At 46.0% G+C, this 16,988-nt stretch overlaps 1 protein-coding gene across 10 annotated transcripts in view; it reads right to left on the bottom strand.

Moving 5' to 3' along the window:
• The window catches only part of LOC5667753 (homeotic protein female sterile), a 66,898-nt gene that overhangs the window by 15,977 nt on the left and 33,933 nt on the right, over positions 1-16,988 (bottom strand). For all 10 annotated transcript variants that reach the window (XM_061642889.1, XM_061642892.1, XM_061642893.1 and 7 more), the window contains one exon: positions 16,304-16,480. In XM_061642889.1, coding sequence (XP_061498873.1) covers positions 16,304-16,480 — 177 coding nt within the window. The remainder of the gene's footprint in view (positions 1-16,303; positions 16,481-16,988) is intronic.

Genomic DNA, 16,988 nt, shown 5'->3' with positions numbered 1-16,988 from the left:
CTCGATCGCTCAGCATACTTCAGAGCCACCAGTGTAAAGGTGCCATAGCAGCACGTGCCCTGCTGCAATCCAATTTCAATGCATGTTTGCGAAATTGTAACGACCACGACCGACGCCAGTCAAGTCAAACCTCACCGGGAAACACGTAGCCGGGCTCCCCCTTGAAGGAAACAACAATGGGTCGCCTACCGAATGAAAGCGAATGCAACTGCTGCAGCCTAAGCATTCATTGCCATTCGCGCGGCCCTCACACCTCACCTTGCACGCTTCTTGAAGCAGTGTGGTTCGGGTTGATAAGAAAAGGGGCTTTAAATGGCTGCAGGCGCGCATTGGTTTCGCATTGCTGGCGCATGTAGTGTGTTATAAAAATAAGGGGGGAGCCGTCGTTCGAGCAGTAGAACTCCACCATCTCCCTAAATGGAACACACAATGACGCATAGGTTCGTTGGATACTGTTTGCTGTAGAATTTAGCGAAAGCAATGAACCGAACGAAAAAACGGGCAGCAAGTGGGAGTTGTCCCGGGCGGTGTTGTCTAGTGCTTTGTGCGAAATAAAACAGGGGAAACAGTAACGAGTAAGTGATGCACTTGAATGTATGCTAAAATGGGCAACAGGGCATGAAGTGGCGTTTGAAAAGCGTTGGTAGAAGTAAGTCTACACTGAGAGAGTGATTCATCTGTGAGTTTCATGTTGCCATCTCACAGGCAGTAAAAATTCATTTTATGAGGAATATTTTTAAAATGATTTTCAAAACTGTTTGTTAGTTTACATAGACTTTTTAGTTACACTATTAAGCTTCTTTGCAACGCAGTATTTCTATGGCAATTTTCATTTCTTAACGGCCTTTCTCAACTACGTTCTACCAATTTTGCAATCCGCTGGAAGCGACCTCCAAATGCAATTCAATTTAAAGCGCGTTTGTCACACAACCACCTCCATACGGCCAGTCCCTGGCCATTCCATCGTACCTCAAGCTTACCGCAATTATCAACGAAGTTGTAGCTGCTTCGAAAGCGAGGCGACTGCATGATAAATGCTTTTGCTGGTGCAGCACAATGCCCCATGCAGCGTACCCATTATTACCACATATCAAATGTACTCTCCGTGAGTACGGACACGCTGTGCCAGTAACTTTAACTTCCCCTTCCACTTGATCTGTGTGTGTGTGCCCTTCAAGAAGTGAAGACCCTTCGGGGACCTTCTTCTTCCTCGATTACTCGATTGCTCGGTTATGGTTGAGTGCAGTTCGTCGTGGACGACACGGTAGTGCATCGTAGGGTTTCGGCACGAAACTAGCCCGCTGGCAGTGGGGAGCTTTGCATTTGCACTTAACGCGCATGACACCCTTTGTTTCGCAGGTCTGAAGGAAACCCACACGGCGATGTGATCAAAGGAAAGGACGAGATAGGAGTGCAGGGCCTCAGAACAGAAACAAATGCAGCCAAAATCGACAGCACAATGACAGCGACAGGATGAATGTACCTTTTGTGTCGATTTTGAAACGTACTCTACACTCTTCCGCAACCCCTAATCACGTGAATGCAAATTTAAAACTCGCCAAACAAAAAACACCCCACGTCTCATCACAGTCAAATTAAAAAAGTCTTTCCTTTTCCTTCCACTCAAAAAGAAGAAGGGAAAACAAAATAAAACTCTCTTTTTGCAAACATTTGCATATGCGACAGCACACTGGCCCCGTACATGCTGCTTTTGCCCGTCCGGGTGAGATTTGGTTGACTTTTTGTGGTTTATTTCCCCCCCCCCTGAATTGTTTTTGTTTCTCATTTTTTGCGGAAGAAAAAGACACGTGGTGACAGTTGCGACTGACACGCACACAAACACACAGCAAAGCGCAAAAGCAATCATAAGATGGATGACGGAAAACCAGTCTACGACACCACTTTCCCCCAGGAAAACGAGGCAAAACTGCATCGCCCAGTAAGTTTTCCGGTGTACTTTGAAGGGGTTGTTTTGCTTTTGTGTTGACATTTCCATGCCTTCGGCCAGTTCCCCCCCAATCATCGTCATCATGATGATGCCGCCAGCCACACGACACTGGTTGTGGTAGTGTATTGCTGTAGTAAAACAACAGAAAGGTGTCACACCGGCCGCGGTCCTAAACTCCAAAGCAGACACGTTCGCCGTGGCAAAAATGCGACGAAACGTTTCGTTTTTGCAAATAGAGCAATTTTCGTGCCCGTCACGCAAATTGAGCCCCGCCCCGAAGCTTCGCGAAGTGGCTCGACGACGCACTCCGCCGCCAAATGATTTGCATGAGCTCAGCAATCCCGGTCCCTTTGTTGCTGCCCAGCATAATGTGCATAACGCAAGGCGGGGGGATATAAATGGTAGACTGACTCTCCAATCAATAATGGAGCAGTAGAGTACAAGCTACTAAGAGTCGTAATGAAACCTAGCCAGCTCCGTCACTTCCTGCCGTTTCGACAGCTTGGGCTGTGGTTAGCTGGAGCCTTACGCGAGCAAGAGACGTCGATGTTTCGTTGGTTTGGGCATGCTGCTACTGCTACGCCAAAAAGCAGAACAGGTGTGACAATTGTATGTGTTTCAGGTTTTATGGCATTGTACGTCTGTACGCGACTGCCGTGTCTGCCCTCCCCACTGTCAAGCAAAGTCAACAGCAGGCTGGGAAAGTCAACGAACAAATCAAACACAACGGACTGATGGAGAAACCAAACGGAACGCTTTTTCCAATGATCCAATTTGTGTCGTTACATTTTTCGATGATGTCATTCGCAGGTTTTGATGTCATCAACATATTATGGTTGGCGTAGGACGCAATAAAGTAGAAGTAGGATAATTGATGACTTTGCAGGAATATTCATATTGATGGAATATTGTCTAGAATAACTGCAACAAGCACTATATGTGTGTTTTAAAGCGTATCTAGGCATTAAAAAGCATACGACGCTGGACACCTAAAGTTGTGAATGGATGTATTAAGGAGGCTTCCAGACCTGCAGTAGGTTCACTGATCAATAATTAAACTCACTCAACGGGCCATAAATTTAACCATAATTAGCTCCTTCACCAGGCAAGCAGATCTTTACTGTCAAAGCGCACGAGTAATAGTTTTTCAAGGCGCTGCTAATCTCATATCTTAATTAAAGACCTTGAAGCACGAAGCACTTGATCGACTTCACGATTCCAGCAGACAACAAATATAGGAGGCGTTGGCGAGAACCTTTTCTGTACATTCGAAGCACTACAGAACCACGGATTATTGCCACTTAATAAGTTGTCTTCCTACTCGAAAAGAGGCCCACTGGACGCCTGGAGGTCTCAAGGCCATAACGGACAAAGTGTCTGAATGATGCCGACCGGGTTTGTGAAGGGGTTTGTGTAGGTTTGACAGTTTTGGACAGAAGCCGAAAATAAACGCACGTATCGTATCGGGATGGGTTTATAGTTTATTAACCGAATAAATGATCGTTATGATTGCGGTGTGGTCTTGACCTCAGTCACTACCACCTACTTTTCTGTTTAGAGATGTGATGTCATTCTCCCCGGTATGCCCACTACATGGGCTCTTCTTATGGAACTTTGTTCTTGTTAATCAAACCTATCGACCTATTTCATGGAATGGTACACGTTTGACACATGCGTTGAGCTTAAAGTATCATATTTATTGTTAACAGACATCTTCGTTGCTGAAGATATGCTGAAGAAATTTCTACAAAATAAATCCTATTGCTACCTTTCAGATAAATGAACTAACATGCTTCACGTGTACAAGACGTGACCGAAACTAAGAGCAGCGGCAACAGCGTTAAGATCTTAGTTACAGATATATGGCATTATGGCATTAATGGCTGGCACGCATCTTTTCATTATACCATTTTCTACTCCCATACAGCTTAAAAACCCATTCTGAAGAGTTGCGGAAGAATTTCCAAAGAATTGCATCCACATAACATTCAAACAACACTCGCCGTCTCTCACCTTATGTGCGAAGGATGGCCCAAAAGCAATGAAGTTACCTAAAACATTTTCCTGTCCCAATTTCTTCCAAAATCCAAAGAGCATTTTTGACACTATAATGAAAACATTTCCATCCACTTTCTGTCAACGGGAGGGACGGAAAAAATAAAGCAATTCCCATTACTGAGAATTCTCACATGGACTTGGGCCAGTCACTGCCGCCAAGGAATGCCAACACTCCCACCAAAATCTTTCCAACAGGAGGGAAACAAACCCAATGCAACGGACAAACCCTTCCCGGGGTCGAATTCTCATGGAAAACGTGAAGAACGGCACACGGGAACATGAATGTGAAATAAAAAAAGAGAAGGTGTGACCTCTGGTGTTCGACGTTCCCTGGCCTGTCGTCTTCTCGTAGGAGTTGATTTTATCAGAACTCAACGATGAGAACATGAACAACACACCCCGTCGTCCGCCTCTGCTTCGTTACTGACATTTGACCTTGTGTTTCTGTGTGTTCTTGTCTGAGTGCCGAAACAGCTCGGGAGCGTAGATCACTGAACTTGGCTGAACTTTGTCACCGAGCAGCAAGAGCTCCAAATATTATGCAAAAATATGCCACCCCTTTTCAAAATGCGGGTGTTACTGACCGATGACGCACAAGTGGTCCCGTGGTTGGAACATCGAAGTTTTGCAGTGTATAAAATTTGTTTAGTAGACCTGCGTTGAGTGCACGGGAGGAGTTTCTGGGAAGTTTTATCATCTGGTCGGTGGTCTGTTTCCCTTCTCGAAACGGCGGAACGGGATTTACTTCAAAGTTATGGCTATAAAAGGATTGGATAGTTTCGAAACGTATCATTTTGTCGAGTATCCGTTAGAAACTGGCGTTAGAATGTCATTACGATAGATTTTGTAACTTTCCAACGGTTGCCAAGCTCATTATCATTAGCATAGCGCGCACACCGGGGTAGAGTAACGAAATGGTTTGCCGACTCTTGGATAGCTCGGGAGGGAATGTTGTACACTGCAACTTTACATCATCTGCATAATGGATCAAACGAGGCGAGTGATTTTGACTGCACTTTACTACAGCCAGCTTCGTTCCAGCCTCCGTCTAACCAGCAAGTGTGTATGAACATGGGTTTATTATTTGCATCCAGTCTCGTGTGTGCTTCGTCGTTCTGCGAGAAGGACTGCTTCTGCTGGTGCAACCCAAAACGCTCCGTTCAGAATAAGGAGAGGCCGAAGGAAGATGACGACAATGCATCATTTTGTACAGCACATTGTAAAGTCATAAAATTGTGCTCGCCCTCCTCCTTGATTAATGTGTTTCCACATACACGACGAGCAGAGAATTCCACCACACATACATTACGCAAACACATAATGTTCTTTCTCTCCATCGCATCCATCACGTGCCCATATACGTGGCAACGTGGCAGCAGAATGTCAAACAACCCATCATAAAAAAGGAATTTTCTCGTTGTTCTTCGGTGTTCATTAAACTCATGCAGTATTGCAGCATGTGAAGCACAATACTGTTGGTTTCGTATTTTGATTGCGTGCATTATGGGATGTGAATGGCCTCGAAATGCAGAGCAGATGCTGTTAGCAACAGACGCTACTACACATTTGATTCTGATATTTTACTGCCAAAGCACGTGCACATGCAGGAGATGCACAATTGAAGGCAAATTTTGTGAACCCAATGATCAAGAGCATGGTGATTAAGTATAGTAATCAGACTACAGGTTACAGGACGGCTGTTGACCCATTTTACCGGAAAAAAACCTGAGCTCTGCGTTTGTTAGTGAAAAGTCAAAAGAAAAGTGTGAAAAGACATGAGATGGAAAGCTATACTTTGATAGGTTGGCACATAATAATAGCGTCTCAAGTTGGCATACAATCACACCGTATCGTTACAAATGGCGTTTGCAGTCGAATTTATGCAACACAAATAGAAAGGCCCAATTCTTTCGGCACCAAACCTGCCACTCTTACGGAACGGGGATTCAGTAGAGGGCACAAGACAAGCCAAAAATTCACCGACTTTCTCCCCCAGGGCGTCAGCCGTCGTGCACCGACCAACCCTTTAAACAAATTAAGCCACAATTAATTTATATAATCGAAAAACGTACGATACTGTTTGTGTTAAATTAATCGTACTTTTGCGTGGTACGCATGTTTGCTTTCGGTAGCGATTTTTTTAATACTATTTTGCCGCCTTTCACACCCGCTGCACTGTGCTTGCATCACACATTTGCATCTGCTGTGGATCCATCATCACTTCCGCGGGGCAGTTGGGATATTTTGGAGGGCCGGGGGGCAGCGTTTGAGGGAAGTGGACAAGAAAGGGGCATGTGCGCTGCACCGCATGTGCTTCCGCAATTCGTTTTCGGCGTACGTGAAGAAGTATGGGGAGGATGCAGTTTGCACATTACCACCGTCCACCGGGTTACATATTTTTCGATGTTCCATTAACACACAAACATACCAGATTGATGCAAAGCTTCTCGTGTTGATTTTTAAAGCTTAAAAATAGACCGTGCAAAAGCATTATGCAAGAACCCGTGAACGAAAATATGATTGAACTGTGTAAATACAGGTGGTACTACCGGAACAACAAATCGCCCCGCAGCTTGTTTGATAATGAAGTAATATAAATTCTCTTTTTTGAGCATGGCGCGAACGAAAGGAACCGAAGAGCTTTAAATATATTTCAGGCTCCCTTCTCTCTCTCTCTCGCTGCACTTTTCCATCCGGCAGTGTGTTCCGGCAGCATGGAGCATTTGAAATATGACGTTGATAAAAATGCATGACCAGCAGCATGACCACTAAGGCTAGAGAAAAAAGAAGGGTTTTCGTAACCCGTTCTGCTGCGAGCATCCTACACACACGAATGGCCACAGAAAGGAGCACATGTTGATAAATGTGCGAATGGACGAAACGCTGAGGAAAAAATAGCACACGAATTAACGCGTGTCAGATGACGCGCTCTACCCATCATCCTTCGCGGAATCCAAATTTGACCACCCGTTACGCCACACTAGTAGGTAAGGTTGTGTTGAACTTTTTTGTTGGTCCCTTTGTGGTTCTACGTCTTGTTCTCGTTTTGTTATTCTTGCACTACGCGAAGTTCTGCTGCTGCTGTTGCTTCGTCAGCTTTCCACTTCCTCATTTTTTCGGCCATGTTTTGCCACTCTGTTGCTATCAATTTCCTTCCGTAAATGAATCACTTTTTTTGTCACACGAATTTAAAATGTTTTTTTTTTGTTGCTGGCGCGCGTTCTTTTGAAGCAGAACCGCACACGTTTAAGTAATTCATCACATCGTGCGGCGCTGGGCAGTTAACTGTTGTTATGGACACTGATAAAGTGCTTTAATTTTGCAGGGCTTGATGGTGGTGCTGCCTGCCACTGTATGCTATTGACGGTGCATTTATGGGATTTTTTACAGTTAAAACTTATTATACGGTCACTTTAATTTATGCTTGATTCTTCACATTTTCAGTTCTGTTGGACAATTGTTGAAGGCTTATTTAACTTGTTTTAACTATTTCTAGTATTTTAGAAATTAATTAAAGACATCTTGATTCTAATTCTCTACGTATAGTAATAAATCTTTTTGTGTATGTCCCATTATGTCACATAATGAAGGTCAGAAAGTATCCCAGTTTTCTTCATAATTGATAACAGCTTTAAAATAAGAAGTGATTATTTAGCATTAAAGCGCCAGTCTAGTCCATGTTTGAAACATTGAAGAAGACAGGACGGCAATTTCCCTTCTCTGCAAGAAAGAGACAACGAGCCGACGCCATCCATACTACCAAGCCATCCCGATTCGCGACCATCTGGTCAAGATTATTGCTCGTTGCGCGTAAATGGGTGCACGCTATTAAATTTGCTCCCTCTGCTATTAGCAGCAAGAAGCCAAGATGATCCACCACCAACACCACCACTGCTCAGCCCTAAAAAGACAGCGAAACATGGAACTGGCAAGTAGAAAGATAAAGTACAGTTAGCCGCGCCGCTGTCGAAACCAGAACAACAGTTGGGGCCCTCCGGAGGTCGCCAAACCGCGAAATGCTGCACAAATGTAAATGGGGCTGGCTTGTGTGTGTGTGTTTCGCTGTGGAGATTATTTTTCATTTTTGACTCATTGCTTAACTTCCAGCATCTGGGACACACACACACACATATATAGGCGGGCAATGTTTCATGTGCAAACGAAATGTGCAACGGGTTCTGGGCTGGAAGACCCGCAGGAATTGATTGACTTCTTCCGTTCGTAGGGAGTTTATTCCAAGTTCTCTCTTTCGAAGCAGTTCTGTGTGTGTGTGTGCGTGTGCGTGTGTGAGGATCGTATTTCTTCGTAGCACCAAACAGAAACAAACACATACACACACTCAAAGGGCCAGCGCAGAGTTCGTTTGAGCCATGGGTATGATTTCACCCGAAAGGTACACGATCACAGACCAGGAAGCAACGCTGGTTAAAACGATCTTTCCCCTCATTCTACAGTCTTCAAGATCTCGCGATCAGCTTACAGACGTTCGTTCTTCGATTCGCCCAACATTCGCCTCCCCACAATCCCCTTCTGACTGACTTTCTCCCGGCACATTGGCTTCCACCGGATTGACGCGCAAGAGTCAGTGGCGATGCGTGCCTTCGCCTTTGGGGAGAGATTTGACTCTTTCTTTCTTGCCTATGCTTCTTCGGTTTGGTAATGAAAATGTAGCAGATCACATTCCCGTTAGCGTGGCGAGGAGACTTACCACCACCGACAGAGTGACCTTCTTCTTGCGTCTGGCTTTTGTTTTTGTTGTTGTAAAACCCTTTCTCGAACGCGATCGAGGTGCTTTTTCCCCTCGGTTGCGTGCCTTTTGCTTTCGATCCGCACCCCAACAATACGTGGCAGCAATCGGGTTGGGGGGTTCTTCTCTGTCCCACACGCACGTGCTTGTGGTGCTCTCTCCCTTACTCACCGCACTGTTCCATCTGACTGGACACAGCACACCGGCTTCCCGGGGAGCAGCAGTTGGCCAGAAATTACGCCATCGGTAGAAGATACTTCCCCCCCCACCGGGGACAGGGACAAGTAGCGGGGTGGACGCGGCAGCACATCCGACTAATCGAGGCGGAAAACAAGTGAGCACCATTTAACAATACTGCACACAGAGCCCCCACATGGGACGTACACATACACACTCAAACGAGTTAAGCGACATTTCCTCTTGGGCATGCGTAACATGCGGGGTGAAAGGAGAGTTAATTCTTCGCTTAGTGATGATTCGCGATGAACGGATCGTTGTCCCCTTGTATACATCTCTCTCTCTCTCTATCTGCACGTAGGGCAACTAGAGGGTTTGTTTTTAGTGTTGCTTCTCTCGCCCATTCCAGCACGCACAGAGGTGCGTCCTCGTCTTCGACCTAGTTCCCTGTGGTTGGGTTTTGCTGGGTGAACCAAAACCTGATTTAACTGTCCCTTTGGGAAGAGGAGCGGTGATGAGACGAGGGTCATGTACCCCATCGCTCAAGCACACCATGCATGCGCAGTGGGCAAGAATGTGGCTTTCTCATTCTCGTGGTTATTGCTGGGTGATCGTGTTTCTGGTGCCTGGTCTGCTCGATCCACAAGCTCTTGCAGGTTAGATCAGATTTCGAATATGAAAGCTGTTTCGTAACCTAATTCTTGTGGCGTTTACAGTTTGTTGCGCTGAGGCTCCATTATGACTTTAGGCTCTCGCTCTTAAGGCTGAGTGGGTGAGTATAAGAATGATACGTTCGGCAGTTCTTAACTCTCCGCCCGAATAGGTTAAGTGCGCAAAAGTAGGCCTCGTTCAGTCACACAATTTCTTGTACAATATTTACCACTCCTTCCGCCATTTTTTTTGCAACCAGAAAAGACAAGCTGCCAAGTTGTGCTGCAGACAACCGATTACCACAGCAATCAATATGCAGGTTTTTCTATTACCCAATTGCAGTCATGCTACACACCATTGTGTGCTCGGTGGTGGTGCTCGGTCTGAAGTCTACGCGGAACCTTTACATTTTCGTCCAAACGCTTGCGCAATGGTCGGCTTTATTTTTTTTGTTCGATTGCTCAGTTTGAAGGTGAGAAAATCGCAAACTAGGGGAGCGCGCGACTGATATTAACCAAAAGCAATCATTGCCATGATGCAATCAATCACATTAGATGAACCCAGCCCAACATAAACCCTTCGTGCTCTTGCGCCACGTCGGGGAAACTGCGGCTTCAGTGAAGGAAAACGTCATTCGAACACTTTCACCTGAACGATGACCGGCCGATCTGGTGATCTGATCGATTATCGCTAACGATCTGTTGATACGACTATATACTCAATGATATTATCTGATCCGCAGCTATTGCTATTGGCGTGTGGCTGTGTTCAGAAACATTACAAATTACACACCTACAGCCTCTTCTGTCTTCGCCTCTCTTTGGTCTTGAACGAACAGATGCTGTGGCAGATTCCACCGTTTCCGCATCGCAAATACCCAAACATGCATACACACAGACGCACTCAACAAACACTATTTAGTGGTTCGATTTGGACCATTTTCACCAGCTTCTCCACAATGCTTTAAGAGAGCAATTTAACGCGATGGAAAATTCAGCCCCAGCTCCCAAAAGAAGCAGCTTATGCGTGATGGCAAGATACGGCGAGGGAAGACGGAAAACGTCGTGAAAATTCGTTCGTAATCATCGTGTGCTTTTTCTTTGCCGAAGCTCGCACGCACCGAGCCCATCCAAGCTGCGCTAGCGGGTTAACACACCACAAAACCGCCCGGCGGAATAGTACCCCATGTCTTGGGAAAGAAAGACGCGCGCGGCGGACGGTGCTGAGTTCGCAGTTCGCACCCCCCCCCCCCCCCCCCCCCCCCGAAAGAAAAACGCCCGCCCCAGCCCTGCGAGCTCAATCGAACTCCTGGGGGGGGGGGAAGAGGTTTGCAACAAAATTAACGCTCAATATCGGATCGTTTCCCCTTTGCAGAAGGTGAATTAACAGCATGTGCACGTATATGCGTCGGCCGCGTGCGCTTTGCTTTGCTTTGGCGGCATTTTCCCAGCAACATTGTTACACAGCGCGTCACCGAGGGTCGGGTGTGGTGTATCCATCGGGCTTCCTATGTTTTGCTTTGCATAGGCACCCCCGAAGCATATGTGGAGCAGGCTCGCGCGCGCGCGCGTGCAGCATTAATGTGTGTTATTTCATCGTATGCACGAACTTCCACCTTTCTTCGCAGAGAGCGGGATGCGGGTGGTGGTTGTTGATTTACTACACGCCCCTGCCTAGTAGTGTGCACGTGCATTTCGTAAGTATGTTCTCCACTGCCGCCATCGAACGGTAACAATTGCACTAATTTGCCGGTTTGGCTGGTAGCAGCCGTCTGTTGGATGTATAGATGTGACGAGATACTGGTACTTCCCTTTATTTATTTATTTAAAAAAAAAACGCTCTTCTGCATGGAACTTTGCAGCAATTTTAAGCTCATTCTACGCTGAGAAAAATATCTTAACTTTAGAGGGAAGAATGGTATTATGAAGCTTTCCTATCAGGGTAGTAGTGATCCAAGAAAATTAAAATAAATTGCCAATTAAGTAAGATACAGTTTAAACCAACTTTATTTAAACTAATGATTGCTGCTTAAACATAATATAAATCTACGACAGCCCATCCGTGACGGTTGAACCCAAACGCGCGACTTTTTAGTTTGGATAAGGTGGCTCGCGACATCAAAAACCAGATTTTGATTTACAATAATCCGGTGCATCATTCAATGAAGTTGATGCTGGTGAACGCCTCGACGCAACTGTAAAGTAGGCGCATCAGCGCACGAAGCCTCCGAACGGTATCATCACTTTCACTGAAGGGATTAGCTTTTCGATATCGAGCATTAAGGGCACACCGTAGCCCGAAACGAAGATGAGCTCTCCGTAGGGCCGCCAGCATACGAAACGTGTTGTTATCAGCCTGTTTTGAATGCGTTTGTTTAGTGGTGGTTTCATTCGTATACGAGTTTAGCGGGAGCATAATTAGATAGTCTTTGATGCATGGAAAACATCACATGGCAACATGAATAAATCATTTACAGCTTGTGATGATTAATGTTTGTACCTTAACGATATTTATATTTTAGGTTGAATATGTTAAAATCAAACACTTGTAACGCTTTTAACGCCAGTGCTGGTTATGAATTCACACGGCTATTTCATCCCCATCCCTCAAACTGTACTCTGTACGCTTTTATTCCAATTCAGAGCATAGATCTTATCGGGAAAATAATTTTAAATTTATATTGCAACCATGCGTCGGTACGGAGTTTACGGAGCGCGATTTAACTTCAGTAATCGTTTAAACCTGTTGCACTGAAACACGACTCATCGCGGTTGCCAAACGGACCTTGATACACAAATATGGGGAAACGAGTCACTGTTTCCGGACATGCGGGCTTTTGCAATTTTAATCCCAGTGTTCTGCCTGACAGTTGCTGCTGCTTATCACAAGAAACAGTTGTTTTGCCACAAAACAAACGCAAAAAGAAAAAAAAATAATGCAATCCAAGCGCAACCAGAGCTCCGTCTGTCAGTCTACAACAGCACACACTAGCAGCGGTCAGGGCATGCTGATATTTCTTATCTTGCGGTGGGAAACAAAGCAAAGCTAACACACACATAACGAATGCCGTTCGCCCGCTGCGCAGTTGCACTCGGAACGGCGTGAGTTGTCATGAGTCTAACGGGGAGATAACAACATAAATTTCACATTCTGTTTGGCCCGTGCAAGACACCATGGGACAATCAAAGCAGTATCAGATTTAACTAATATCCATTAAATCGTATCTATAAAAGCCAATGCTTAAAAGGCAAGACTGCTCACTGTGCGATCACTTTCCAATAAAATAAATAAAGCAATCGTGGCCGGTGGTGGGTGCAAGAGTTTCACCCGGGTAATGTCATCGCCATAAAGCGTTGATCGGTTTTCAATTGACAAGTTGTTAACCGGTTCGGGGGCCATCAAGGATCAAATACCTTCAGCAGGCCACTCCTCCGGTCCGGGTAGCTCTGGGCTTCCTTTTGCAGACATGCACTCAGCCACGTGTCGGCCACTCGATCCGATCACCAAAGATGGAAAATTGCTAAACAAACAGACGCAGGGCGAAGAGGATTTCTCTCTGCAGCTTCCAACGCCAAGAAGTCCACGCGCCAAAGCCCGTGGACTATCGATCAAGATGGAACGACCCCAGGGCGCGTTGGACATTATTTCTGCTTCGCGAAGATGTCCATCGCACCGGAGACACGGGCAGACACGCAAGAGCAGATGGTACGGTGTGCAAGTGTGTGTGTGTGTGTGGTTGCAGTACACTTCACGACGTGACGTTCCATTGCCGGCAGCTCAGTGCGGGCGGTGGGCGATGATTGCTCTCTTGAAGGAGAAATTGAAAACACTGTTTAGAGAAGGATTTGCCTCTCTAAGCTCCCACCAGCCTGAGATGTTATGCTGGTATGTATAATAAGCTTGCCAAACGCTAGTGGTTGCTGCCGTCGCCGCAGTTCATTAGTCTTTTGTGGCTTTACACAGATTTTACGGCCGATAGATGGCCGTCAAACCGTGGTCAGATACTGTGGAATGCGCCGCAAGTATTTGCCAGCGTTCGATGTCAATCGAATCGCACTCGGACAAGCAAACTGTCAAGTGCATCTCTACTGCACGAATGTTAAGTAAGATGAATGATGCTGCAATCGTGTTTGCACAAGCACAGAAGTGTATTTGTTTGATTCGTGACGTGAAATGGACAAGGAACAAAACCAATTAAAGAATGGAGGAATGGTTAGTAATGATCTGCTAGCAAACGAATCAATGTTTTGGACTGATTTCGAGTCACTCCACCTCATAACATTACTTTTCGTGTTCTGCTCAAACTCCAGTTAATGTAATTAACTTTCGCAGAGCCAAATAAACTGATTTCTAATTCTCATTGGCCTTCCCTAATCTTAAAAATAAACCATTTAAATCGCTGCTTATTTATGGCAATTGTTTCACTATCTGATAAAGAGTGCGCCATAAATTCTACCAAAATGTCTCGTGGGCAAACGGGCCAAAGAAAAGAAAACTGCTGCCATTGGATACTATTAATTTATTCTCTGCCATTAAACACCAGTAACTACCAACGATACGCTACCGAAGCCTAATCATTTATTTGCATCTTCCATTCCTTCTGGCTTCTGGCGGTGGCCTTGGAAGCATCGCCGAACTACTGTCCCAAAGCTCCCCCCCATCTGTACCTTTTAGCGGCGATTCCAATTTTGTCCAAGCGGCTCTTCTAATGCCAGTGTCCAAATTTTCGCTCCAGAGCTTCACTGCCATCGCCATCGAGGATAAATGGTGCCGCAACATTTTCCCCAAACTCCCACTGCGATTCGCTTTCCTTGCGAGCCCAAAATCCACCGACAGTGAACGTCAACTCGCGGGGAAGTCGTCTTCGTCACACTACATTTGCTGCCATATGTGCGGACCCCGAACGGGAGGGAAAATCCGAACGCCGACATAAGGAAACGGAATTTTACACGCGGCAGGGGCATTGCATAGCTCTTATGCAGCCCCTACACACAACTGCTGTGCTGGTAAAATACAGGTCTAACAGACGCACGCACACCTAAAAATAGACGCACACAGAGACAGCCAGACCTGGGATCTCGGCTGTGCGGAAAAACGGCGGCGCAACATTCATTAAGAAAAACCATCTTCATCTCCAGACAAGAGAGCGCTGGAGAGTTGCCTGCGCGATCGACGGTTATGATGAGCGTGGTTGGCTTTTTCCCAACCAGTTTCCAGTTCCTATCTTCTTCTCGCTTCCTACTCCACATACATACAGGGATTTTGCACCCTGATCGGTGCCGTCATCGGAAGAGCGTCTGCAGATGCGTGCTGAAGCGGTTTGAAAACGGCAAATGTTGGAAGCATCAGCGCCAACAGCAGATGGGCTCTTCCATCAGCGCACGATGGGTGTAACAATTTTCCACCCAAAAACCCCCACTTCTCTTCCTCCTTAGCCGCTTAGTATCGCCCCGTTCGCTCACACACACTCACCAGAAGTGGCCAACCCACTCAAATGTATGCTCAAACATTCACACCACTGTTTGCCTCCACTGCTGATTTTGGGTTCCACCGTAGCAAACCCGCCGCCACGCGTCTTTGGGGTGCTGCTTTGGTTTTCCTTTCCACGGAGGCCACCAACTACCACCATCGAGCAATGGCTTTTCCGTCGGCGGAACCAAGCGTTTTGTGCTGTGCCACGTTTGCGAAAACCGGGAGTGAGAATGGTGAAAAATTTCACTTTGGCTGTACGATTTGCACGCCAAATCTCAAATCACTTGCAGCAAATGTATTTGTGTGCGAGACAGCGAGTGAGCTTGAGTGCGTTTACGTGCACACACCGGGAAGCAGAAATGGTAACCAGACCCCGGCGCTTATCAGGAGAGGACAGGGGCACGACGCAAAACGGTGGGAGGTTATGTTTGCCAGCGTCTCACACACATGCACGTGATCGCGTAGCGAGAGAGTGCTGAAAAGCCATCCAATCACCCAAGTGCAATGGGGGATGAACATGAAGCTGCAGCGAGGGGTAGGAGAGGAGCATTTGAGCTCTTGAAAGCGCTGTTTGCAAAACGAGCAGAAATATTTACCATTAGAAACGTTTGTTTGAGGAGAAAATGAGAGCGATAGCAGCGAACGCTCCTGCTTCTTGTTGACACAACAATCCATAGCTATTGGCAAAATATTGTATAGAAACCTGCGAGGAAAAAGGCACAACCTTCGGATAGGGTGTGTGTGTGTGTCTGTGTTTGGGTGTGCGAATTTTACGTTTGTTTATATTTACTAGATGCGAAATTATTAATGATAAGAGAAAATTAAACAGTTGTGCAAGGTTAAACGACGAACCCGTTGCCTATTTAGCAGTGAGTCACACTGGAACTCAGGTCATGTTCAAATGTAAATCATTAGATTGCTTTCAAATTTGAAATGAATTAGACCACATCATATTCAATATTAATTATGACACGTCTTTTAGACAATTAACACATGTGCATGCTAAAAATGCTTGTAATATTCATTTTCAAATTGCCTTTGCATTAAAATCCACAATTTGAAGGGCTTGTCGCTAGGCGTTGGACTGTCTTAGCCGTTGCAACAACTCCTTCCCACAACGCCTCAATCGCTTGCCCAAAACTCTTAACGACCAACAACTTTTTGGGCTGCTTTTTCCCCCAATAAACTTGCTCATAAATCGCTACTAATTGGATTTCAAAACGGGGCGATAGCCAAAAAGTGTAACTTACCTTATTATTACTTCTACTAGTCTTGTTTCTCATGCTCGATTTGCCATTGATCACGATGTAGGCGTTGGCGAATTCACCGTTGCACGGCGATGGCGGACCGGCGGCCCACGCATCGTCCGGATCGGTCGACGTTTCCAGGGTTAGGTCGCCCAACACCACGAAACCGGACTCGCCAGGCTGTACGAGGAAGGAAGAAAGTAGACAAAAACCGAAGAAAAAAAGACATTAGTATTTTCTCAAAGCACTAAGGGATAGTAGCGGTGTTTTATTTTATTTTATTTTTTGCTAAAAAAAAATTCGAATAAAAGTGTGTGAGTTCGCCCCCCCTGACTTGACAACAAATTACACTGTCCAACATCCGAGAAGGGCTGGCTGGTGTTGTGATCGAGTGCTCGGCGCGCGCGAAACAAAGTAAAGGTGAAAGAAAAACCTTGCGGCACCAACAACCCGTGAGTAAATTAGAAATTCTAGCAAAAGTTATCAAACAGCAATTAGCGCGGACCCCCGTGCGAATAAAATTGAGGTCACTGGTGTGGTTTGGGGGCACACGCCGCTGGCTCCCTACGTCCCATTCCATCTCCCTGTAATCCCCAAACAGTTTATCCATTTGGGCGATCCCTGTCAGATCGTGTTGTTTTCGTGGAACATGCGCCCGGAAATGGTTCCAGAATCGCCTTTTAACGCT

This window comes from Anopheles gambiae, chromosome 2, assembly GCF_943734735.2.
Source record: "Anopheles gambiae chromosome 2, idAnoGambNW_F1_1, whole genome shotgun sequence".
Taxonomy (NCBI): domain Eukaryota; kingdom Metazoa; phylum Arthropoda; class Insecta; order Diptera; family Culicidae; genus Anopheles; species Anopheles gambiae.
Note: the sequence above shows the minus strand (reverse complement) of the source record. Positions and strands in the feature narration are given on the sequence as shown.